This window comes from Euprymna scolopes, chromosome 41 (assembly GCF_053919585.1).
Source record: "Euprymna scolopes isolate OS-2025 chromosome 41, ASM5391958v1, whole genome shotgun sequence".
Taxonomy (NCBI): Eukaryota; Metazoa; Mollusca; class Cephalopoda; order Sepiida; family Sepiolidae; genus Euprymna; species Euprymna scolopes.
In genome coordinates, this window is record NC_136522.1 from 67,655,154 (window position 1) to 67,683,091 (window position 27,938).

At 35.4% G+C, this 27,938-nt stretch overlaps 1 protein-coding gene across 2 annotated transcripts in view; it reads right to left on the reverse strand.

Annotated features, from left to right (window-relative positions):
* Positions 1–27,938, reverse strand: part of LOC145266592 (phospholipid-transporting ATPase ABCA3-like) — a 178,699-nt gene that overhangs the window by 75,658 nt on the left and 75,103 nt on the right. For both annotated transcript variants that reach the window (XM_080122440.1, XM_080122441.1), the window contains exons 3-4: positions 14,192–14,443; positions 4,300–4,553 (exon numbers count right to left, since the gene is read on the reverse strand). In XM_080122440.1, coding sequence (XP_079978566.1) covers positions 4,300–4,553; positions 14,192–14,443 — 506 coding nt within the window. The remainder of the gene's footprint in view (positions 1–4,299; positions 4,554–14,191; positions 14,444–27,938) is intronic.

A 27,938-nucleotide genomic window follows, 5' to 3' on the forward strand; every position in this document is an offset into this window, starting at 1 on the left:
AAGGCACAGTGCCACTTTGATGTAGAGGGCTATTATCAGGGACATAAGTTGCAGGAATACTATATAGAGAGTTGAGCAACAAAATATCTGTTCACATTATACTTGGACTTCTGCATGTCAGTACAGTTGGGGAAGCAAGAACCTGGAAGGGAATTCCAAAGTCTAACAGTTCTGGGGGGGAAAAAAAACTATTAGAGTAAAAGATTTTCTTACATCTAGGAATCTCTACTGTGTAGGGGTGGAACTTTGCTGTTTGTCATATCTGTCGGGGTATTTACGTTGGGGGGGGGTTAAAAGTGCTTGTAGTTCGTCGGAGCATTCACCATTAAAATACTTGTAAAACAGACAGAGGGATGCAACATTTCCTCGATGGGACAGAGGTTGAAGCTTAGATGACAGTTCAGAGCCTATCAGGTTGGTGACTCTCTTTTGAACCCTGTCCAGGAGTGAGAGACTAGTAGCAGATAGACCAGCCGAAATGTGACAACAATACTCCATACACGGGCGAATGGTGGCCTTCTAGAGATACAGCATACTTTCAGGTGTAAGTAACTGTCTAGCAGGGTAGAGAGAGCCCACCCTTTACAAATTTCACACAAAGGTAATTTATATGTCTGGCAGTGTTCTTAGATAGTTTTTGTACAGAAATTAATCTGATAAGTACCGAAAATCAAAAAAAATCTGATTCTAAAACTATTCTTTCATATAGATGAAAAAGAAGAATTTTTACAGAGGAATATTTTACGTTACACCAGCCAAGGGAGATAATAAACTTTCAGCAAATCATTTCTTCTTCTTAAAAAAAACAACAGATTTATTGGCATCTGGATATATAGTTCACAGGTAGAGCATTCGACAACAGATTAAATATTCTCTCGATCAAGCCCAGGTGTACCTCAGTATTTTATTTAATTATATTATTTAATTATTTTATTTAATTATATTATTTAATTATATTATTTAATTATATTATTTAATTATTTTATTTAATTATATTATTTAATTATATCATTTAATTGTATTATTTAATTGTATTATTTAATTGTATTATTTAATTGTATTTTTTATTGTATTATTTAATTGTATTATTTAATTATATTATTTAATTATTTTATTTAATTATATTATTTAATTATATCATTTAATTGTATTATTTAATTGTATTATTTAATTGTATTATTTAATTGTATTTTTTATTGTATTATTTAATTGTATTATTTAATTATATTATTTAATTATTTTATTTAATTATATTATTTAATTATTTTATTTAATTATATTATTTAATTATTTTATTTAATTATATTATTTAATTATTTTATTTAATTATATTATTTAATTATATTATTTAATTATATTATTTAATTATATTATTTAATTATTTTATTTAATTATATTTTTTAATTATATTATTTAATTATTTTATTGAATTATATTTTTTAATTATATTATTTAATTATTTTATTGAATTATATTTTTTAATTATATTATTTAATTATTTTATTTGATTATATTATTTGATTATATTATTTAATTATATTATTTAATTATATTATTTAATTATATTATTTGATTATATTATTTAATTATATTATTTAATTATTTTATTTAATTATATTATTTAATTTTATTATTTAATTATATTATTTAATTATTTTATTTAATTATATTATTTAATTATATTATTTAATTATATTATTTAATTATTTTATTTAATTTTATTATTCAATTATATTATTTAATTATATTATTTTATTATAGTATTTTATTATATTATTTAATTATTTTATTTAATTATATTATTTAATTATATTATTTAATTATTTTATTTAATTATATTATTTAATTATTTTATTTAATTATTTTATTTAATTATATTAATTATTTTATTTAATTATATTATTTGATTATATTATTTAATTATATTATTTAATTATATTATTTAATTATATTATTTAATTATATTATTTGATTATATTATTTGATTATATTATTTAATTATATTATTTAATTACATTATTTAATTATATTATTTGATTATATTATTTAATTATATTATTTAATTATATTATTTAATTATATTATTAGGTCTGCGAGCTTGCGGAACAAAATAAGAGAGTTAAATCACAATCCAGAGATTCTGCAATCTGAAAATGAGCAACATTTGAAAGACATTGTATTTTTTTTATAAATAAAGATTATTTGAATTTTGCATTTTCTTTTTCTAAATTCCTGATTTACAAAAAAAGATATCATCAAAACTAAAGAATCTGTTCAAGTTCGAAACCCTTTAGTGACATTTTGGAAAGCCTGTATATAATTTACCGAAATTCAAAATGCCGGGAACCATTGTGAACCAGTATTGAAATGCATGTTATTCGGTTGATAGTACGTTCTGCGGTAAAACTGAAGGGCAACACGTTGGATTCAACGTTGCTTGTGTTCAGCAATAGCGAAAGTGTAAAATGTTTTTGACTCCTAATGGGGGTAGTTATTTATTTGCCGCCCACCTCGGCAAAATGTGGCACAAGGCCGGAAAGTGGGGATCCAGCAGGTTCCCCTAAAGGAAGGGCACTCCTACAATTATAAAAATTGCCTGAGTAACTCCGTCGGCATTCCCCGGTAGGGGCGCCTCAGGCAGTAAGCAATGAACTTACTCCACCGGAAAGCCCAGTGGCAAGGCCTGGGAGGGTGGACCTCCTAGGTATTACCCAGGTGGCGTACCTCATTCCAACAGGTGCTGGGCCGGTTCCCGGCCCCTCACCTGTTGGGCTGAGTGCCAAGTGACGAATCCTTGACAAGTACTACTACCCTGTCTCCCTGCAGCCGAGGCCGCAAGGAGACCTTCCCCCATCAGAATCCTAATGGGGGTATGAGACGAATGGATTCGCCAATCATTTTTATAACCAACGGCTGTGCTAAACAACCAATGAAAACGTTTCAAAATTATTATAAAAATTGTCGAATTTTGGATTCAATCAGTTCGCCGTTTACTACGTCATGGACCACATTTAATTCTTGGCCGCCATCTTGGTTACTGATCTGAACTACGCCGCCATCTTTGTTCAGCACAATGTCTCAAAACTTAACAATGTTGCTTGTGTTTGGCAATAGTGAAAGTGTGACAGAAGAGTGGATTAGCGGACTAAAAGAAATGACCAATGAAATCGCAGAAGATGAAGTGAAAGGAGCCGATCCTTAAATGTGTCAATATTGAGGTGGTAGGAGAATCCGAAAGCATGGTCAATGAAAAGTAAATAACATCAACTGAATAATCTGTCCCGGTGTATGATGGGAATGTGTGAGGAGGAAATGATTAGAGGGTAAGTATCGTTCTACCACTTATACACCTGAATCATTTGGGAGAGTGAATGGTTCTAGAACGAAAAGAGGAATTTACTGAAGTATGAATAATCAAATGTTAATAGCTGCAAAACATGCACTAGATATAGGCAGCTAATGCTGTAACAGAGCGTGTATGAGCACGTTGGAAAATATCAGCAAATTAGGATGTGTGCTCGAGCGTGCGTGATAAGAAAAGAAAAAAAGGGGACCACATGGTTGGGGAAAAGCAAAGTCTGCCTCGGAGAAGATGAACGTTTAAAGTCAAAGGCAAGAAATGGCCAGAGGTCGAGGGAGGGAAAGAAAAACGTTTGCTAGGTGAGATGGATGTGTGGCCCTGCAGTGGCAGTGAGAGACTTTTAAGCTGGTATTGAGGTGGCAGGGTTTTGTAAATCTCATGGCAGATGAAATGAACAGTTTGAAAAAACAAGAAGCAGACATTGTTTGGAAAGTAACAGTAATAAATGCCTTTTGCTAAAACAGAAAAAAATCTGAGTCGGATTTATTTTTGTTTGTTCTTTTTCAACGGTGTAGTGGGGGGCGGGTCTGAAAGAGGTTTGAACTGCAACAAACGAGGTTCGCGTTTAACGGTCATGTAAAAATGTGAGCATACAGCATTTATAGGTATTTATTTATGTATTTATTTGCTTCACTACGAAAGCCAAATGTGACACAAGGTCGTTTTTAATGTGGGGAAAACAAGCTCCCCAAAAAGGGGCGCTCTGGAAGTAGGCAAAAATAAAAATTGCCTCAGTATAAAAAGGTTTCCCTCCCCAATGACTGAGGACAAAGATTAATTTGAGTGTAGCATCAGAAAAGGTACTACACTCTGATCCTGGCCTGTATTTATATGTGGTGTCTGTGTTTACAATGCTATCTTTTTTTTTTCTAGACAGGAATAATTGTTTCCATGTTATTATAAAATATAAAAGAAAATATCCTTGATCATGAAAATACCTTGAGACGTTTCTCCTTTTCTTCAACAATGTCTTTGACTATATTGAGCGCTACGAGTTCAAAGCTGAGAATTAGGATGAAAGGAAATTGGTTCTGCAGGACCATGACCATTCTGTCATCATTATAGGGTGGGTACGGATGGCGCTGAAGCACGATGCTGGTCTGATCAAAGAAAGTGGTTTGCGGTCGGAGGATTTCAACTAGGCTTTTTGTCAGGGCAAATTGTAGTGTTAAGAATCCCCTTTCATAATAATCTGTAAGAAAGAAAAATAAAAATAAAAAGAGAAAGAAAAGGAAAGGAATATGAAAAAGAATGAGAGTTCATACCTTCCCCTCCCCCAGTTCCTGGGGCAAGGCTGATTTTCATGAATTGTATTATTAGACTGGGTCAGTATTCAGGAGTGCTAGAGAAATACAGATTACTTGGTTTTGTATCATCAATTTCCTTTCTGAAACCAAGTAATCTGTATTTCTCTAGCACTCCTGAATACTGACCCAGTCTAATAATACAATTCATTAAAACCATGGTATATATTCTTAATATAAATATAAAAAAAAAGTATTTTGACAACGTTTGTTTAAAAAAATAATTAATCAACCTAGGAATATTTTTTTTTATAGTTTTGAATTTTATACAATAATTTTTTTCTACACTATCCATACTTCTACATAAATATTCATCCCCATATTTTGATAAGCTTCTAGGACTGACCTTCACTCCTGATCTGAAATGGAACACATACATCAAATCTGTTGCTAATATTGCTGGAAAAATGATTGGATCACTCTACTGCTCCAGAAGGTATCTCTTTGCTGATGCAATCCTCTATATGTATAAGAGCCAAAATAGAGTACTGTTGCCACATCTGGGCAAGAGCTGCTCAGCGACACCTATGCTGCCTAGACAGAGTTCAAAATTGGCTTTGAAACCTACTAAGCAATACCCTTTTCTCTTCCCTGCAACCTCTTTCCCACAGAAGAGACGTTGCGAGCCTGTCTCTACATTATGGCTATTTTCATGGCAAGTGCTCAACTAAACTCCAATCTATGGTTCCCCCCTTGCCAAACTTTCACAAAATAACACTCAACTAGCTACAACCACTATAAATGATTTCCACCACTCTCTATCTGTGAAAATTTCAATAACATTGTTTAGATGTACGACCGTCGAAGACAACCTGGATTTTTCTCTAATCCTTCTTAGATAAGAGAAAAATCCAGGTTGTCCCCGACGGTCGTACATCTAAACAATATGATATAAATGCGGGAGTGCCTCAGGGGTCTATCCTTGGACCCCTATTGTTCCTAATATTCATTAATGACCTCCCTGACAAAATTGCCTCTGAGATGGGTATATATGCTGATGATGCCACACTCTATAACAGGCACGACAGGAAAACAAATGAACACATATCTAAAGAAATGGCAAAAACACTAGAGGATGACCTCCAATCTGTAGTGGAATGGGGACAAAAATGGATGGTCACATTCAATGCTACCAAGACTAAATTGGTTTCCTTCAATAATTACAAGAAACCTTCTCTGCCACCAATAGCAATGGCCAGTGACTCTTTATCTGAGAGTACATCTTTCAAACTGCTTGGCCTAACGTTCACAGGAAACATGAGTTGGAACAATTACATTGAAAGTGTTGCCAGGACCGCTGCAAAGAAGGTAGGCTCTCTCTACTGTGCTAGAAAACTACTAACACCCGAAAGTATCCTGTACCTCTATAAGGCCACCAGTCGCCCATGTATGGAGTATTGCTGTCACATTTGGGCTGGTGCATCTGCTACTAGTCTCTCGCTCCTGGACAAGGTTCAAAAGAGAGTCGCCAATCTGATAGGCCCTGAACTGGCATCTAAGCTTCAGCCTCTGTCCCATCGACGAAACGTTGCATCCCTCTGCTTGTTCTACAAGTATTTTAATGATGAATGCTCTGGCGAACTGCAGACACTTGTGCCCCCACGACGTAGACACCCTCGACAAACCCGACAGGCAGCTAAATCCCACCCCTTCACAGTAGAGATCCCTAGATGTAAAAGATCTTTCTACTACAGTAGTTTCTTCCCCAGATCCGCTAAACTCTGGAATTCCATTCCAGGTCCCTGCTTCCCCAACTGTACTGACATGCAGAAGTTCAAGTGTAACGTGAGCCGACATCTTGCTGCCCAAATCCCAATATAGTACATCAGTAGTTGCTGCCCCTGATAGTAGCCCCCTACACCAAAGTGGCAATGTGCCTTGTTTGGGGTGAAAATGTAATAAAAAAAAAAAAGTTCTTGTTAAGCTGTTCCCATAAATAATGAAATTCTACCCAATTTACACCTTATATTAATTAACCCTTATCCTCAAACAGCCGTTAGGCCTTGATAAGTGGTGATTCCAAGTAAAAAAAAAATATATTTAAAAAGAATGATTTACATAAATAAATACTTGTAACTGAGTATTTGTTGGCTGGTTGTCTTGTTTTATGGTATATCAATCATTTTTTGGGTTATTTAATGGTGAATCCAGTAATTTTGAAAAAAAAAACCAAGTTTTTATACTTCAAGTTCTTTATATCTTCAGATATTTATTCATTGTGTTTGGTTTGGTTGTTTTGTAGAGGAAATTTTCTTTTGTTTTGGACTTTGCAGAACATGATTGATTGAGTTTTGCAAATAAAAGTGGAGAAAAATAATAATATCAATGTTTAGAATTATTTTTAGTTTTAACCAATTTTAATTTACCTTTAATCTTATATATAATAAAAGGGGCGCAGTTTTTCCCCTCAGGACCAAAATACCATAGGTTTACAACAACAGATTACACATAAAATTTATTATCTTTATGCTATTAGCCATTACCTTATTCAACTATAGAACGCCATTTCATACACATTATTTTGTAATATTAAAACATTACATTTATTCCTAGGAGCGCCATCTTCATCGTCATCATAACCTACAGAGGAAGTAGCTCAAATTTTTCCTCCCTCTTCCATAAGTCCTCTTACAACCCCATTCTACACCGCATGCATTTATACATTTTCTTACTTTCCTGGGTCTAAGCCGTCATTAACTGACTAGTAATTTCTTACACATCGCATACTCTTAATGCTTTACCACTACTCAAATAATGATTTCTCCCTCTTACCATTCCTTGCAATCTCATTGATTGACGTCTACATATTCGGACATCCCAGATTGACCGATACAACATTAAAAAAAAGAATGCTACAGAGATTAACACAAACATGGCTTCCCTAAGTAGAATCATTACATATTAAATACCACGATTACAAACTTTGTATTCTTGAAAAAAAAAATTGACTCACACTAGATTTTAATTATTAACGATATTACCTTCGGTATGTTTTTCACTAGGAAACTAATTACTTGGTTTATTGATTATTTGTCGTGTTACTTTACGAAAAGGGAATTGGAGTTTTATATTTCCATTGCAGTTTACATTTATTTCATTTACAGTGACAAAAAATTATTAAATTTTATTTTATTATTAAAGTGTTATATCGTGGGATGCGTTAGATTAATATAACATAAAATATCTTACCACAGGGAGACCAACCTTCACGTTTGGTACGTAGCAGCTCTTAAGGAAAGAACATAACACTTACAAACAAATAAGAAACATTTCACTGTTACTTAACGATATACGTTTATTAAGAGACACGCACACACACGTAACTACAATTCAAAACATAGTAAATGAAAGTTTGAAGTCCAAATATGATAAATAGATGAACGGGAAATGATGTTCATCTCGCCATTTTTAAAGTCATTCTGTTTTCCCTCCACTGTCTACTTCCGGTCGTTGATTAAAATTAAATGAAATTAAAGTTTTAGGACTACGGTCAAAGGGAAGTGACTTTGCCCAAAGAAGCAAAGAGTTACCCCCCTTTGCATTATGAGTTTGACTTATCCCAACATAAAGATACAGTGACAAATAATTATTAATTATAATTTTTTGTAGTAATAAAGATAACGAGACAGTAATTCGTTTTTACTAAACAATTATTAGGGACGCTTTAGAAAAAAAAAAAAAAAAAACATTTCGTCTCATTTTGTTTTCGCGTTTCCAATTCAATTTTTAACTTTTCACGTTTGTTTACATTATAACTGTTTCACAAACTATAAACGGTTAAAATTAAATCAGCTATTATTTCACATGTTTACATGTGGTTAACAACTAATTTAAATTAATCTTTTATTTTATTTTATTAATAGATCTACCGCAACGATTACTAGGGACGCATGGGATAATATGTATTGAAGCCAAGACTACTATTTCTCCATTACATGTCTCTTTGTCTCTACTCTTCCCTTTCCCCCTTCCTTCCTCCTTTCCTCAAAAATGTGACCAGAGGTTGTAACCAATCAGGACCGAGAACAGTTCTGGTGGGAAAGACAAAAAAAAAAAAAAAAAAAAATACAAAAAGTGTTGGAAGCAAAAAAAACGGAGACGCGAGTGGTTCCAGAGTAGGGGACATAAATGAAAATCACGACCTTTCTATAACCCGATACGACTTGTACGCTGAAATGAATATAAAACCGTTTCGTTTGGAAGTTCCTTTGTTTCTTTATTATTATTCCCAGGCCCGTTTCTACTCTCGTCTTATTAATTTCGATGACTCCCCAAAAGGGGGACCCGCCGAAATGGTGACCTACCCAACAAGAATTACATTATGGTAACCGCCATAAATATTTCGTTTCATTTGGTTTTCGAGTTTCTGCTTCAATTGATATGTTTCCATGTTTGTTTGTATACACAAACTATAAATGGATAAAATTACATCACGCTATTATTAGGATGTCATTAAATTTTAATTTCACTTAACCACGTTATTTAACAAATAAAAAACAAGGGTAAATATGAGGATTCTTTCCACCTTCAACCAATCCTTTAAAATTACGTTTTTATAGGTTTATAAAATTAAGATTTAGGTTTTCCGGGGTGCTGAAAACAAAAATCATGTTTAAAATTAAGGCAAACAAGTAGTTTCACATATATGAGAAGAATGTTAGTTTCAAATAAGGTTTTCGAGATTGCTGAAAACGAAAATAACGTTTAAAATTCCGGCAAACGAGTAGTTTTAAAATTATTAAATACTGTTAGTTTCAAAAAGTGTAAGGGATCACTTGTATATAATAATTTAACGTCAAATGAGCAGCCACTTTATGTCCACCTTTTGTTGGGAGTGGGGGGGGGGTCAGCGTACAATGAGCACAAATTACTGTAAACTGAGCACACACCTTTTTTTTTGCCGGGGGGGGGGCTACCAGGCATTAATAATCGATTTAAAGGATTTTTCGAGAGTGGAAAGATTCTTCATATTTACCAAAAAAAAAAATAAAATAAATAAAATAATGTCAGATGAGGTTTTACAATGAGTAAATGTATTTCATTTTATATCATATAATTAAAAGCGTCAAACAATACAAAGTACAATTTTGGGTAATTATTTTTACATTGGGGACGAGAGGGTCTTTTGTAAATATTCTTCCACTTTACGATTGAAATAAAAAAAAAAAATAGCGTGAAAGTTAAATTTAACCATGAAAACACTAATTACAAATAGCGCGGTACATAAGCACCAAATTTTAAAATAGATATTTTTTTTTTTCTTTACATGGGGTTCACCACTTATCAAGGCCCGAAGGCCACTCAGGGATAAGGGTTATTGCGTGTACAGTAATCAATGAGATAGTATTGTAGTAATCATTAGTATTGGGTGTTTAGATAAAGTGTCTTACTTAAGGGAGCGGTTTGTCAGGAGTTTGTTTATGTTGGACTTGAAGACGTCCAAGTTGTAGTCAGGTGGGAAACAGGTAAGCGGCAGAGAGTTCCACTGGCGTGCAGTTTTAAGAAAGAAGCTTTGCTCATGAAATCTACGTTTAGATTTAGGCACAGATAAAGAGTGGGGAAAATTATTGACAGTAGTTTCAGCCAGATGGATGTTTCTCGTGAAAGATTGGCAAGGGGGGACGAGGGATTGAAGCTCAGACGAGCACTTGCCATGGAAATAATGATAAAACAAAGACAAGCTCGCAACGTCTCTTTTGTGGGAGAGAGGTTGCAGGGAAGAGAAAAGGGCATCCCCCACTAATCCACAAAGTCTATTTTGTACTTTGTCAAGGCAGGATAGGCTGTTTTTAGCAGCTCCTGCCCAGATGTGGCAGCAGTACTCCATCCTTCGACGCATTTTCCCAGCGTCCCTGGCAACAGACCTGATGTACATGTTCCATTTCAGATCAGGAGTAAAGGTCAAACCCAGAAGCTTGTCAAAACATGGAGCCTCCCCAAGACGAGAGCCACCCATTTCAATTGATGCCAGATGGGGATCAGAGCATTGATAATGTAAAGATAGAAGCTTGGTTTTGGATGAATGAAAAGTGACCAGCCACCTCTTCCCCCATTATACCACGTTCTCAAGATCAGAGGAGAGAATCAGAGAGAACTTAGTCATTTACGGCCTTTGATGTGTTGCCATAGATGGTCGTGTCATCAGCATAGATGTCAACGAATGATTTAAGTATGTGTTTTGGGAGATCATTGATGTAGATCAGGAAGAGAGTTGGACCCAGAATGGACCCCCCTGGGGGACTCCAGCATTAATACTGTGGGCCTCTGATTTCTGCCCATCAACCACTACTCTTATGAACCTATCAGAGAGAAATGATTTAATGATTGAGAAAACATTTCCAGTAATGCCGTAGCTGGAAATCTTGTGAAGTAGGCCCTTATGCCATACCTTATCAAAGGCCTTCGATATCTCAAGAGCAATTGCCCTGGAAAGGAAACCTTTGTCAAGAGATTCACTAATCCTATGTGATATAACCGTTAGCACATCTGCTGTAGATCTTGCAGAGCAGAAACCATATCACTAAGAAGGTTGTTTCTGTTGAGGTAGTTGACTACTTCTTTATTTAATATGGATTCCAACAACTTACTCATGACACAGAGGAGACTTATTGGTCTGTACTGAGAGGGAGATGTGTTTTCACCTGAATTCTTAAATACAGGGCATACTATGAGGTTTTCTAGGGTGTTGGAAAGCGCTTCTCCTTAAGACAACGCTTAAACAGTTTTGTAAGTATGGGGGAAAGTTCTGGTTGGAGCTTTTTCATCACTATAACTGGAATGCCGTCAGGGCCAGTTGCTTTACTGGAATCAAGGTTCTTGATTAGCTTGGCGACCTCACGCACAGATATTTGTATGTTGCATAGCGTGTTGTCTGTTATAGGAGGAAATACAGTGAGTTGATGGTCATTGTCACATAGGATAGAATTAGCTGCAAAGTTCTTGGCAAATAGTCTGGCCTTGTCTGATGCTGATGAGATGACCTCAGATCCATTGATGATAGTTGGGATAGAACGCACGCTCCTGTTCAAGATCCTGTTTGCTATTTGCCAGAACTGGTGAGAACTAAGCCGCTGCTTAGCTACTTTGGATTTGACAGACTGAGCATATAGCTCTCTTGCATGTTTTATTACTCTTTTACAATGGTTGCTGGCAGTCCTGAAAGCAGCTTTAGTCTCAGTACATCTATTACGTTGGTAGCTATGGAAAAAGTGATTTCTGTGCGCGATGGCAGCAGCATATTCAGGGGAGAACCATGGCTGGCTGTTAGGTTTTGTTGGAATTTTTTGGATGGTATGAATCGATCTATGCCTACAATTAACTATTCGGTCAGGTCTGATACTATAGAGGACACATCCTTTTTAAACACAGATTGCAGAGGTAGGTCAGATATGAATGTACGGAAGCTGTCCCAGTCAGCCATATAGTATCGATATACAGTACGGTGGAGAGGTATGTCGTCTGAAGACTTATAACATTTCATTTTTATCTTAACTGTTACGACGGAGTGGTCAGAGGATCCCAGAGGAGATAGAACGGAACATGAACACAGCTCAGGGGATGTTGTGAGGAAAAGGTCTAGAAGGCTTGCATATTGACCGGGTGTATCGGGCACATGGGTGGGTTCGTGAACAATCTGAGTGAGGTCATAGGCAATGGCAAAATCATGACAAAACCTCCCTTCGTCATCGGTTTTATTTGAGTGGGTCAGCCATTCCACATTATGGACATTGAATTCACCGCAAATGTGAATGTTAGCTGAAGGATGAGCTGACAGGATGTGGTCAATTTTCTCAGATATGCTCTTAAAGATAGTAATCCCACTGCTGTGGGGGCGATAGAGGGCAAATATAAATGCAGTGGTGTAAGCTAGTGCAACCCGGAAGCACATATAAGGTAAATTAGGGTCTTCTCTGGAGATATCCCTACCACATGGAAAGCCATCTTTGATATAGGCACATATTCCATGCCCATGGCGATCTTGGGGGTCAGATTTAGATGTTAAGTTAGAGTATCCTTTAATTATGAATTCGTCTAGAGAAGTGGTTGGCCCTATGCCAGTTTCACTTAGAAAGAATATGTCCGGTTTTGTCTCCTGTAATTGTGTTTCAACCTCTGGAAGGTTGGAACGTAGACCCCTGATGTTGGAGAAGGAGATCTGGTAGTAGGGGTCTACGTTGGAGGATAGGGTTCTAGGTTTATTCGTGATATTGATCTCGGATGTATATGATGGCAGAGCGCGATACCATATGTGACCATATGCCAGCATAACTTGGTGCTTATGAAATTTTTGTTACCGTGCAATTTTTAAATAGTTTTTTTCAGGTTAAATTCATGTTTTATGATATTTTTTTTTTTTACATTGTAAGGCACAGATTACTTACTAAACACCCTCCTGATGTAAAGAATGGCTTTCAAAATAATAACATTTATATTTCAGCTTTTCGCATGATTACATTTTCAATAATAGCGTGATTAAATTTAACCCATTTTTGAAGTTTAAGAAGCAGATTCACGATTGTTTGTTATTTAAATAAACCTTTCTCTTTTTAATGTTTACTTTTATAGCTTAATCAAAATGCCCACTTTCTTAAATAGCGTTTACATTTGCATTTAGTAACGTACAGGTGACTACAGGAATTTAGTTCCCTTTAACTCTTTACAGGGTTCGATAGTTTTTTGTCACCATAACTCCAGTCTTGCCAACTAAAATACCTTGCTCTGAACTTTACCCCGAACCATTCCCTGAAAAATACCCTGAACTTTTCAGCAAATTTTGATGACCCCCCCCCCCCAGGCACAAAATGGGGTGTCTATTCCGAAAGCCATTTTTAACATGAGCAGGTTGAGGGTTAGCAAAAGACAACAACAGCCGTATTTTAAATTTGTACATGGGGGTGGGCGGAGGTATGTTACCACCGGGCAATGCCAGTTAACGAGTCCTGCTAGTAAATAATAATTATATAAGGATTTTATTCTCTATAATAAAAGCGTTATTAAATGCAAATTCAAAATGTAAGTTTAGTAAGCCAATTCAATGCCGATTAAAAAATAAAAAAAATAAACGCTTATTTGTTTATAAAAAAAAAAGTACTTTTCGACGTTATCTCGTCTTCATAAGGATAGACACAGTTTTTTTTTTTTTTTTTTTTTTGTATCTTATTTATCCCTCCTGGCATAATGCCACTGAGAAAAACAAGACCTCTTCGGTGTTATCAATAGTGATTTTCAAATGTCCACGTTAGGAGATCCGCATGGTCACGTGTCAGAGTTATATAAGGATATGTTTTTTCCGTAATAAAAGCGTCGTTAAGAACTTTGAGAAATTTATTTATTTCTGAAAGTTTACAATCTTCACACACACAAAAAAAAAAAATTAGACACAAGGACATTCAAAAATGTGCAGAGGTGGTCATCCTTGTCACTCTACTTTATAATTGTTTAAGGTATTCTTAGTTAGAATCTTCAATCACATTCACCCCAGGTATCGTCCTACTAAAGATTCCCATGATACACGTTGATAGATTACCTGGATTTTCTCCACACGGACTATCTCTATTCCGAGGCCCTTGGATCTGAAACACTGGAAACATCTGTTCTGTTCTCCAATTTTCGGCCCTAAAATACCGCCTTCCTCCTGGCTTTGTGGCTTTCAATCGTATCCGGAATGTCCAATCCCGTGAAGTGAAATTGCCAACAAAGACGATGCCGCCAATGAAATTTGCTGGGATGCTCGATTGTAAGGAATATTCCACCAATTCTTCTTCCGTTGTAAAACCTCCTAAGAAAAAAATAAAAAATAAAGAAAAGAAAAAAAATATTAATTATTTTATTATTTATAGATTTAAATAAAATATGTGGAAATTCCTCGAGAGCTCTTTCGGCTATCTTCTCTTCAAAAAAAAAAAAAAAAAAAAAATCGATAGCAAGCAAACAATATTATTAACGAAATTAAAGAGCACTACAAGGGAATTCGGATGTGCCAAAAATTAAGAAAAAAAAAACGGTTAAAAGAAAGATTTAATCTGTATATATCGGCGTTTAAAAGCGACTAAAACTTGGCACAACGAAGGCGAAAAAAAAAAAATTACGAGAAAAAAAGGGTTAAAGTTCACCAAAGAGAAATAACGCTCATACTGTCTCCTTTTACCGGCATAAAGAAGGTTTTCGAACCGCAAAAAAACCTTTATGCCGGCAAAAGGAGACAGCAAAAACATTATTTCTCTTTGGGGAAATTTAACAATTTTCCCCATGTAATTTTTTTTCTCCCTCGTTGTGCTAAGTTTTAGTCGCTTTTAAATGCCGTATATATAGATGAAATCTTTCTTTTAATCGTTTTTTTTTTTTTCTTAATTTTTGGCACATCCAAATTCCCCCGTAATTTCCGCATATTTTATTTAAATCTATGTATAAATTTTGTACCTCCAAACCATTATTTATTATATTATTATTATTATTATTATTATTATTATTATTTTTAAAAAAAGTCAGTGTTTTGAGATACAGTGTGGTAATTTTAGAATGGTCTGACAAGAATTTGCATGCCATGGAAGTAGCATATCAAGGCTGTATCAAAAGAAGAAAGATGGTGGGAGAGGATTGAAAAGTGTAAAAGATTGTGTTAGAACCGAGGAGATGTCGTTGAAGGAGCATGTGGTTAGAAGTGAGGAGTGGATGCTTAAGGTTGTGGCCAATGAAGTGAAGGTATGTGAGACCAAGGCTGATTATGTGAAACGTATGGATAGAGAAAGGGAAGAGGAACTGGCTAGGAAGAAAATGCATGGAAGGTTCTTCCAGGATATAACAGAAGTGGCTAATGAAAGATCATGGCAATGGCTTAGAGCTGGGTATCTAGCTAAGAGTACTGAAGCTTTTGTTTGTGCAGCACAAGAGCAGGCATTAGGAACACGATTGTTCAGAACAGTGGTTCTAGGAGAGGAAGTTGTTGTAGAATGCCGAATTTGTGGTAAGACCTCAAAGTCAATTGTGCACCTTGCAGCAGGGTGTAGTGGACTGGCCCAGAGAGAGTACCGCAAAAGACATGATCGCGTGGGACTCCGGATATATTGGGAGGTGTGTAAGAGGGTTGGGAGTGAGGTGTGCTGGAAAATGGTTTGAGGAGGTGCCTGATGAAGTGAGAACAAGTGAAGATGGCAAGGTAGAGGTATGGTGGGACAAAAGTGTCATAACGACCAAGCAATTGGAACATAATCGTCCGGATTTCGTTGTCATTGACAAAGTCTCAAAAAACTGTCAGATTGTAGACTTTTCAGTACCCTGGGACAGGAATTTGAGAGAGAAGGAGAATGAGAAGTGGAGCAATTATGCTCCATTGGCCTTGGAGATAAGGTGTATACACGGGGTTAAAACACAAATAATCCCGGTCGTAGTTGGTATACTAGGAGTAGTATCAAGTCGTCTGGAAGGACAATTGAAAAAACTACAAATCCCCGATGTTTTAGGTGGTCTCTGCTATTGTAGGTACCACCAACATCCTTAGGAAAACCCTTGATCTTTGAAGCTCCTGGTTTGAAGCCAAGATTGAGGGAAATCCTCTGGAAATGAATCCCATCCCTTTCCAGAGAGACGTTGATAAACGAAATCAGAATTATTATTATTATTATTATTATTATTTTTACTTATGTAGAGGGTGGAACGATAAAAGTGTCGCCCTAAAGAAAACAACACTACAGCTTTATTTTAAAACTTTTATTGAAAAAAATCAATTCAGGTAACTTGATTATGTAGTAAACCTGGCATCTATTCGATGTAGCTGCATTCAGCCTCAACCACCGCCTGGATATGGGTCTGGAACTAGGAGTATGCCTTTTCTACAAGCGTCGGCGAGAGCTTGGCGAATACTCGGCAGATGGCGGTGATCCAACTGGCTTTGGTGTTGTGAGAGGTCATGTTGGTGATGTTCTCGACGTATGATCAAATGAAGTAGTCCAATGGGTTTAGGTCGGGGAGGAGGGGAGTGACAGAAGGATACAAAGTCGTAGCACTCCTTCTGAAGCCAAGCCTGGCTCTCTTTGGACTTGTGGGTTGACACAGAGTCCTACTGACACACCCAGGGCCTGCCAGCGGCCACCTGATTGCACCAGGGTATCATCACACTCTTCAGCACATCCTGGTACACTTTGGTGTTGACTTACAAACTGACTTTGAAGATGTGGACCTCACTTAAAATCACACCAAAGACCATAACCATAACTGAAAACTTTCTTTTCATCATCCTGGGCACGTCCCTGTTATTTGTAGCAATCCACCAATGCATTTTGAGCGTGCTGGCAATGGTCCTGTTGCCATAACTTGGATCAGTAGAGAGCATGAGTTGTACAGCGGCGCATCTCCGATCTTACTCGTTGAACATTGTGTCACTTTCAGACATGATAGAAGGCTCCTATCGCGGTTAGGATTTGTACACAACTGACCAACTAGTAGAGTATATGCAACAAAAAATAGAAAACCGGTTTTCTTCAAACGGAAATGGAATCATGTCGTCTTTTCTAGGGAAAAATTTTATCGTTCCACCCTATATATATAAACTAGCCTAGGTGCCCAGCGTTGCCCGGGTGTTTGGAGATGTGTGTTGAATAAAAAACACCAAAAATAAAACAAAAACAATGTTGTAGTAGGCAAGCAGGCTCGAACCCGTACTGCAAAGGAGGAAAAGAATGTGAAAAAAAAAAAAAAACGTCGAGTAACGAAGGTTTAAATTAAGGCTAGTCAATCGAAAAGAAAAAATATCGGTGAAAAAAGTGACCAGTCCCTTAGAAAAGTGCCCAACTGAAGGTGAAGGAATTAATGTTTTTAGCCAATTTTTTTATATTTGTCGTCCGAATGGTCGAGCTTCAAAACGATACCAATCTTGTGAAAATCCGTCGCTTCTATTGAAAGTTTTAGGCATACATACATACACACATATATGATGATTGCTGCATCTTTCCAGATGATCGCCGTCACATTGAGTTCTCCCAATCTCATCGTCCATGCCATCTCAGATGACTCTGCACTCCTGCCGCAGATTTGCACATCTTGAAGCAGATGTGACATACAAATTGAGCAATTTCCATCGAGTTGACTTCCTCTGGAGGTTGAAAGGTATTCCTATGAACAATCACATGTTTTCTCAAACCAGCAGTAGACTTGCAAACAGTGGCAGCTCGTGCCTAAGATTAGTAGGGGTGCTGTTTTAAAAAATACCTAATGTTTTAATATTGTGTAAAAATAAAACAAACATAATAATATAATTTATACGTATGCACACGCATAAAAATACAATAACTTAAAGGAATCCTAAATAGGTGTAAATATTTTAAATATTTTACTTATTACATTCATTTGAAAGTAAACTCCATTTTTCTTGTTTTAATTTGTGAGAAAAGATTGATAATTTTCTCCTTAACTTCTGAATTACTGCTGAAGAACTTTTTTATCAATTGAAAGCACTGCAAGTGCATTTGGTCTTTCGCAACCCATGGTGTTCCTTAGAAAAGTTTTTATTCTTTTCAGAGTTGAAAAAAACGTTCTGCCTCTGATGTAGTCATGAAAATTGTCAAGATAATTTTTATGAGTTTTGTGATTTCACTAAGAACATTGTTTAAATTGTTTTCCAAAATAAATTTCAGGAGATCAATTACTTTGCAATACTCATGGATATCTGACCTACTATAAAATATTTCTAGCTCAGTTTCAAACTTTTCTTTGTCAATCATGGGATATGCTTCAGTTGTCAAGGATATCTCTTCTGTAGGTAGTTTTTTCTTAAAACTAGCAAAGCTTATCTTGTAAAACAATTTAGCAAGTATTAAATGTTTAGTTGAAGAATATCTGTCCGTTATATCAACAGATATATAGTCACACAGTTCTTTAGCTTCGCCCTTGAGTGTTTGTGAAGGGTTTTTACAGTATTTGGTGTTTCTTATTTCTAAAATAGCAGTTTTGAAATTTGTTATGTATTCATTGACTTTATATATGCTAATTTCCCGAGAAATAATTTCAACATGAGACATAATTTTATGAAATAGCTCAAACCAAAATATGAAATTTTCATCGTTCAAATATTTCAGAATTCCTGTCGCTTCTGCAACGGTCTCATCTACATATGATGTTGACTGAATTTCAGTGACAGTTTTTTAATGCTTGAACATTTTCATGAACTCTATTTATGTATGTTAAAGTTCCACCTTGTGGCAGATGGATGTAGAATGCTTACATCCAGATGCTTCTTGAGAATGGACAGACGCTGTGGTGATCTAGAAAAGAAAGTCGGAATAACCAAAATGTTAGAGATAAATATTCTAGCATTTCGTGTAATGCTTGCTGCATTCCTCATTATTAAATTAAGTTGATGCGCATAACAGTGAGTGAAATGTGAATTACTATAAACTGCTTTTATTTCCACCTGAACACCAACTTTTTTGCCTTTCATGACATTTGCATCATTTTCTTAATTTCAACTTTATCATGGAGAGACAGCTGTGAAAACTCAATCTGTTGAAATTCATTTACCGTCGCAGAAGTTATTTCTTGGGGATGCAAGGAGGCCCTGGTTAAATTCTTTTTATATCAATTGTGTTGGAAAAGGTAAGTACTAGGTAGTCTATTAGCAGAATATCAATTAGGGTAGAAGGAATACAATGTTTACGTGATCCTCTTTTTTGCGATTCAACTGAACCGGAAGCTCTAACTGAGTTGAGTCATACTTTTATAACTTTTAGGTCACAGATTTTTATTAACGAAAAAAGTTTTACTATTTAAAACCGGTTATATTTATAAAAGGCTTTTTGTTAATTAAAAATAGGCGTATAACAAAACTCTCTTCCTGATCTACATCAATGACCTCCCTAAACACATACTTAAATCATTCGTTAACATCTATGCTGATGACACGACCATCTACGGCAACACATCAAAGGCTGTAAATGACAAAGTTCTCTCTGATTCTCTCTCCTCTGATCTCGAGCGCGTGGTTCAGTGGGGGAAGATGTGGCTGGTTACCTTTAATGCATCCAAAACCAAACTCCTATCCTTACATCATCAACGCTCTGATCCCCAGCTGGCATCAATTGTGATGGATAGCTCTCGTCTGGGTGAGGCCCCGTGTTTTGACAAGCTTCTGGGTTTGACCTTTACTCCTGATCTGAAATGGAACACGTACATCAAGTCTGTTGCCAAGGTCGCTGGAAAGATGGTGGGATCCTTCTACCGCTCCAGAAGATATCTCACTACTGATGCAATTCTCTATCTATATAAAAGCCAAGTACGTCCAAGGATGGAATACTGTTGCCATATCTGGGCAGGAGTTGCTAAAAACAGCCTATCCTGCCTTGACAGAGTACAAAATAGACTTCGTGGCTTAGTGGGGGATGCCCTTTTCTCTACCCTGCAACCTCTCTCCCACAGAAGAGACGTTGCAAGCCTATCCTTGTTTTATCGTTATTTCCATGGCAGGTGCTCGTCTGAAATCCAATCTCTGGTCCCCCCTCACCAATCTTTTACGAAAAACACCCGTCTAGCTGAATCCACTGTGAAAAATTTTCCCCATTCTATATCTGTGCCTAAATCAAAACGCGGATTCCATGAACAAAGCTTCTTTCTTAGAACTGCACGTCTGTGGAACTCTGTTCCGTCTGCCTGCTTCCCTCCGGACTACAACTTGGATGTGTTCAAGTCCAATGTTAACAAATTCCTAATGAACCGCCCCCTTAATTAAACACATCATCAAATCTCCACACTAACGTAATGTACTTGCAATAACCCTTATCCCTGAGTGGCTTCCGGGCCTTGATAAGTGGTGATCACTGTGTAAAAAAGATTGAAAAAAAAAAAAAAAATAAGCTTGTCATTAAAATTGCTTTTTTTTAATACAAATATTTTTAACTTTGCCATTATAAGCCGTCGAAAAAGGAGTAATACACAAAAACATTTTAATTAAAAAACACTATTTTAATTTGTGTACACTTTACAGAGTAATAAAAAAAATATACAAATATATTTCTTTTAAACTTTACAGAGTAAATAAAATTTCCGCAGGCAAAAAAACGAAAAAGATTTTTTTAAATACATTTTATTTACAATTTTTAATAATTTATTTTTTCAAGAAAACAAAATCTGTGAAATTTACTTGCTTGCAAACAATGGTAAATGATTTTATTGGATAACAGTTTTATTTAAAATTTAAAAATGTGTTTATAACAAAACTTTGTAAAAAAAATTATAGAATAACAAAGTTTACATGTTTGTACTATGAGCAAACAAAAGAAAATTTAAAGATACAAAATTTGATTTACAACTTTTTTACAACTTTTTATATAAAAATAAAACAAACTTTGCTATTTACTATTTGCTTATTATAAAAACAGTTTCACATACTCGTTTTGTTATTGCACATTTTAATTTAAAAAACTTTGTTCGAAGTGTACAACTTCTTACATTGTCCTCGTGGGAGGTAAATGCTAAAGCTTATATATATATATATATATATATATATATATATATATATATATATATATATATATATATATATATATATATATGGGGTGTGTATTATGTGTGTATATATATATGTGTGTGTATATATATATGTGTGTATATATATGTGTGTGTGTATATATATATGTGTGTATATATATGTGTGTGTGTATATATATATGTGTGTATATATATCTGTGTAAATATATGTGTGCATATATATGTATCGTGTGTGTATATATATATGTGTGTGTATATATATGTATGTGTGTATATAAATGTATGTGTGTATATATATATGTGTGTGTGCATATATATATGTGTGTGTGTGTATATATATGTGTGTGTGTATATATATATGTGTGTGTGTATATATATATATGTGTGTATATATGTGTATATATATGTGTGTGTACATATACATACGTGTGTATATATATATGTATATATATGTGTATATATATATGTGTATATGAAGAATAAACCATGTATAAATATATATACACAAAAATAACTACCCAGATATGTATATATATATTTATATATACATCAGTTAAAAACATTTCTAACTAAAATGTATTTTAAAAATAAAATTTTCTTCGCTTTTCTATAGAAAAAAATGTAAATATTTTTTATTCTGTAAAGTTTAACTACTACAAAATCAATAGATTCCAAACTACTTGAAAACAGAAACAAAATAAGTCATATAGGTAAAAAAAAATAACATTAGTCGCGTTGGTAGCTCCAAGGCTAAAAAGCCCGAACACTTTTAATTAAAAAAAAGGTTTGGCATATTGTATATTTTTGTTTGCTTAAACCGCATTTTAAAGTGTGGTTTTTTTTTTGTGTGGAGATTTTATTTACAAGAACACCTTACACCTTTTAATAATAATAAAAAGAAAACATTTGTAAACAAGCCTCTTAAAAAAAATTAGCAGAAACGCACAAACACCGCATTTCACGAGCATTTGGAACTGCGAAAACTACAGCTCCAAATTGGCTCATATTGGCCGTCTAGATCGGGCATGCGCATAAGCGAACTTCACTAAGAATGTGTAACTGTGAATTTCGCAGCTCCAAGCAAAGTTTTACTTTTATGCTTATATGAGTATGGGGACAGTTATCGATATTAAGCTTCAGGATATATACATATATATATATATATATATATATATATATATATATAATTATTAATATGGTATATCATCATATTAATAATTATATATATATAATTATTAATATGATATATCATCATATTATCGATACACGTTAAAAAAAATAAGCATATTTTTTTTAACGTGTATCGATAATATTGAGTTGGGGGTGCTGCTGCTGCAGTTCCACAGCTCCAAGCACGAGCCGCCACTGCTTGCAAACTTTGCTGCATGTTAAACAGATCTTTGACCTGAACAGGAGTTTTATGCGACTTAAGGTGGTTGACATAGCCAGCTTTTGACAGAAGCACTCGTTCACAAGTGCCACTTTTCCAGCTCTGTTTGTCATGGTTAAGACCATCAATTAAACCTTTGCGAAGCTCTCGCTTCAGATTGCTGTGGGCCTGCTTTCTTTTCTCTAGAGCATCACAACTTTCACGTACAAGCTTTCGCCGCTTCGGCCTTTGCAGAGTAAGTTCTTCCCATTAGTCGATGTTGATTTGTAAGACTTTCAAATCATTCTTTCTAGAGTCCCTGAACCTCTTCCTAAGCTTGTGTTGAGGGTACTTGCCATTTTCCAGCTCCCCATAAAAAAATTTGTTTGGCAGTCTACAATCTTTCATTCGAACCAAGTGGCCCACCCAATGCATGTGAGATCTGATTACAAGGGTCTTAACACTAGAGCAACATGCTCTCACAAGTACTTCAGTATCGGGTACTTGTGCTTGCCACTTGATGTTTAAGATATGTCTCAAGCATTTTTGGTGAAATCGTTCAAGCCATTTGATGTGCCTTTGATGCAATGTCCATGTCTCCAATGAATACAACAGTGTGGTGAGCACACAGGTCTTGTAAATGCAGATCTTAGTCTGTGAATTTCGCAAAGTTTTACTTTTATGCTTATCTCTTCTCCAACCTTCCAAAAGTTACGTCTGCGGATTTCAGTGTTGAGAGAGCCATCCCTCAATAGAGAACTACCAAGGTAGACAAACGAATCAACTACTCCTAGTCTAGCACCACAGACCATGATGTTCGGCTTCACGTATGACTGGCCCGGTGTAGGAGTGAACATCACCTTTGTTTTAGACAGACTGATCCTCAGAGCAAAGGCAGTGCAGGAGTCAGCAAAGCTATCCATTATATGCTATATCCGTGCATACATACATACATACATACATACATACATTTAAACAGACAGGTGAGATTTATATATATAAATGGTCATCCATAGACAGACTGTTTCGTTGTATCACATCTCTTCAGTATGGATAGACTAGCAACTGCAGCTCAAGCTAAGATTGAAACTCGACTAAGTAGATAGGTGGAATTACAATCATTAACATTGTTCAAAAGTTGTAAGATCCATCTTTTTTTACACAATGAGCATTGTATTATCATTTCACTCACTAGTATGCTCTCTCTCTCTCTTATATATATATATATATATATATATATATATATATATATATATATAAATAAAATGAACTCATTTTTTCCCGTCTGATTTTGACATTAATAGGATTAAAAATCAAGATATTTCATGCAAATATAATATGCACAAACGGCAGAACAATATCTGAGGTGTGTTATAGGCTTATTATTTCTCAAATTCCTTGATAATCTTAGATTTCTATACTTTTTCTGCTGAGAAGTCACGGCCAAAATCGGTTAAGATCAATGGAAGTGGTAAAATATTTTCTCTCTAAAAAATTCCTCCTCCTCCTGCCACCACTTAACACCGTTTGGGGATCGTTCACAAGGAACAGTTGAGAAGAGAACACCGGTTTGGCTTCGTAGTTCTATCATGTGAAGTTATTTAAAATCACTAAACTAAGCTGCAGTGCTCTGTGGCGTAGTGGTTAGCGTGCTGGACAATTCACATTATATTTTCACATTCGCGCCGACCTACCGTAGTCGTTTTTTTTTTTTTTTTTCCTAAACAACTGGAATGGACTTTTCTTGGTGGCCGAACTGTTAACGTTGCAGATGTTTTTTTTTTGTTTTTTTTCACACTTTATTTTCCTACTTTTGCTCATGACTCCGGGTTTGATCCTTCCTACTTACCTACCATAACATTTTTTAAAACTCCCCCCCCCCGTCCCGGAAACAAACACTCGGGCAACGCTGGGTACCCCCGCTAGTATATATATATATACATATATATATATATATATATATATATATATGCACAATTGTTTTCTTGGATAAGAGAAAAATCCAGGTTGTCCTTGACGGTCGTACATCTAAACAATATGATATAAATGCGGGAGTGCCTCAGGGGTCTATACTTGGACCTCTGCTATTCTTAATATTCATAAATGACCTCCCTGACAAAATTGTCTGTGAGATGGGTATGTATACTAACGACACCACGCTCTATAACAAACATGACAGGAAAACAAATGAACACATATCTAAAGAAGTGGCAGAAACACTAGAGGATGACCTCCGATCTGTAATGGAATGGGGACAAAAATGGATGGTCACCTTCAATGCTGCCAAGACTAAACTTGTTTCCTTCAATAATTACAAGAACCCTTCCCTACTGCCAATAGCAATGGCTAATGACTCTTTATCTGAAAGTACATCTTTTAAACTCCTTGGCCTAACGTTCACAGGAAACATGAGTTGGAACAATTATATTGAGAACATTACCAGGGCCGTTGCGAAGAAGGTGGGTTCTCTCTACCGTGCTAGAAAGCTACTAACGCCTGAAAGTATCCTATACTGGTGCATCTGCCACTTGTCTCTCGCTCCTAGACAAGGTTCAAAAGAGATTCGCCAATCTGATAAGTCCTGAACTGTCAGCTAAACTTCAGCCTCTGTCCCATCGATGAAATGTTGCGTCCCTCTGCCTGTTCTACAAGTACTTTAACAGAGAATGCTCTGACGAACTGCAAGCACTTGTGCCCCCAAGACGTAAATACCCTCGACAAACCCGACAAGCAGTTAAATCCCACCCCTTCACAGTAGAGATCCCTAGATGTAAGAGACCCTTCTACTCCAGTAGTTTCTTCCCCAGAACAGCTAGACTTTGGAATTCCCTTCCGGGTCCCTGATTCCCCGACTGCACTGACATGCAGAAGTTCAAGTGCAACGTGAACCGACATCTTGCTGCCCAACTTCTTACACAGTACCCCTGATGCTTATGTCTCCGATAGTAGCCCCCTACAACAAAGTGGCAATGTGCCTTGTTTAGGGTGAAAATGTAATAAAAAATCAAAAAAAAATCTTAATGCTACAATTAACGTTAGCCTTGCGCTATTAGACTAGTGTCAGGAAGAGATGGAAAACAATCACCATAAGTTATTTTGGCCATCTATAACTATAAAAACTGATTTCCATAAACAAATTATCAAATTAAGGAAAACAGGGCCACGGAAATAAGGGCCACTGAAAAAAAAAAAAATAGGAAAACTGAGCAATTACGAAATAAATATCAAATGAAAAATAAGTTTGACGTCTGTTCTTGCAAAGATTTAGTTTTTAACCAGCCATTTTCACATTTTGATGGCTTTTTGGTAGTTTAAAGACTTCTAATTTCCTTTCAAATTTCAGACACTCACAAAGTAATTTATTTTTTTCAACTATTAACAAAATATTAAAATGGTTAATATTTACGAAAAAACATGCATTACGACGGATTTAATCTTGCAATAGTATTCTTGCACTGTTAGACTATTTTCAGGGAGAGATAGAAAATAATCATCATAAGTTATTTTGATCATCTATAACTATAAAACTCTGATTTCTCTAAAAAAAAAAAAAAATGATCACATTTAGGAAAACATGGTCACGGAAAAAAGGGCAATCTTTTATTGGTAGGAAAACTGAGTAATTATGGAATAAATATCGATTGAAAATAAGTTTTAAGACCGTTCTTGCGAAGATTTAGTTTTTAGCCAGCCATTTTTCATGCTTTGATTTCTTTTTTTTTTTTTTAAAGATTTCTAATTTCCTTTCAAATTTCAGACACTCACAAAGTAATTTTTTTTTTCAACTATTAACAAAATATTAAAATGGTTGATATTTACGCAAAAAAAACAAAAAAAAAAAAAAACACACACACAAAAAAAAAAAAAAAAAAAAAAAACCGACATACATTACAATGGATTTAATCTTGCAATGGTATTTTCATTTAAGCAACTTTTATTAATTTGAAAAAAGATAATAACGAACAGCCATGTTCTTTGAACGAACACTTAGAAAATCGATTTTATTTTCTTAAAAACAACAGTAAATATTTTTAAATATTTTTTTTTTTTTTAAACTATAGAGGATGGGCTTAGATTTATTTTAAACTATATTCCCCAGAGTACTGTGGCCTGAAAAACATGCCTGAGCAATTCCGCTGACATTGCCTGGTAGGGATCAGCAGCAAACTAACCCCTTCTCAAAGGGAAAAAGCAAATCCTGGGAGAGTCGATGCCTCCGTTCAGTCTCAAGAAACAATGGACATTCTTGGAAGGGTAGCTGCATGTGTAATTGTGAAGCAAGGGTTGTGCAATCCCTAGCCACACCTCTTCCGAAGCTGCACTGTCTGGGTCCAGTAGCAAGGAGAGGCCCAAGACTGCCTGGAAACAATGCTGAGATAAGCGGAGAGCAGGTACAACATCTGGAATTTCCAAATGGTCACCCATCTGGTACTAACCAGACTCAACGTTGCTTAACTTTGGTGATCTGATGGGAACCGGTGTGTCAGTGTGATTATGCCGTATACCTGGGAGAGTGGTTGGTTGGTTGGTTTTGTTTTATGGCATATCAACCCTTTTCAGGTTATTTAATGCCGAATTCCAAGATTTTGAAGAACAATTTTTTAATACAATATATTTGTTTTTCAATTTAACCCATAATTGGGACCCTAACAGGTACTACCACTCCGGGTCAGAATGAACCTGGGGGCAATGGCAATTAACCGGTAGCTCCACACTCCCCAAAGCCCGAAAACTGGGGCCTCACTCTCGGATATAGTTTAAGGTCATATCCAAGACCTGGGAGAGTGGACCTCCTAGAACTGCACATGGTAAACGATATACTGCAGTCAAGAGTTGACAAGCCAGCTCTGGGGTCGATGTGTTAATGAGTGTACAGTAGATAGATATTGTATCATGTCTAGCAACCATGGCAACGAAAAAGAGAACCTAAAAATGAACATGTAAGCGTGGATGACCTATAAATGCACTGTAGCATGGCGAACATTGGATTGATTATATGATTCATGCTTAAAGAGGGTATCCGTTTGAAATGAGTCATTGCATTTTATTAAAACAACGTTGGTCTGGTGTTGCGTGTCAACTTTTGTTATATATACCCAAAAAAACAATGTTGCCATGATCACAACAGAAACATCAATGTCAACAAATTGTTTTAGTTTGTTCTGGATATATATGCATGCATATATATATATATATATATATATATATATATATATATATATATATATATATATAGCCTTTGAAATTTTTAACCTTTAAAACTATACAAAAAAATATTTTTTATCATTCGTTAGAAAACCATCTAGTCAGTAAGTCATTTAATCACCTGCAATCACTGCATCAACTCGCTCTCGAATTTACTATAATACCAATAATTTATTTTTCAAGGGATCATCAGTTGTTTACCATGAAACACTTTCGGGGATTTAAA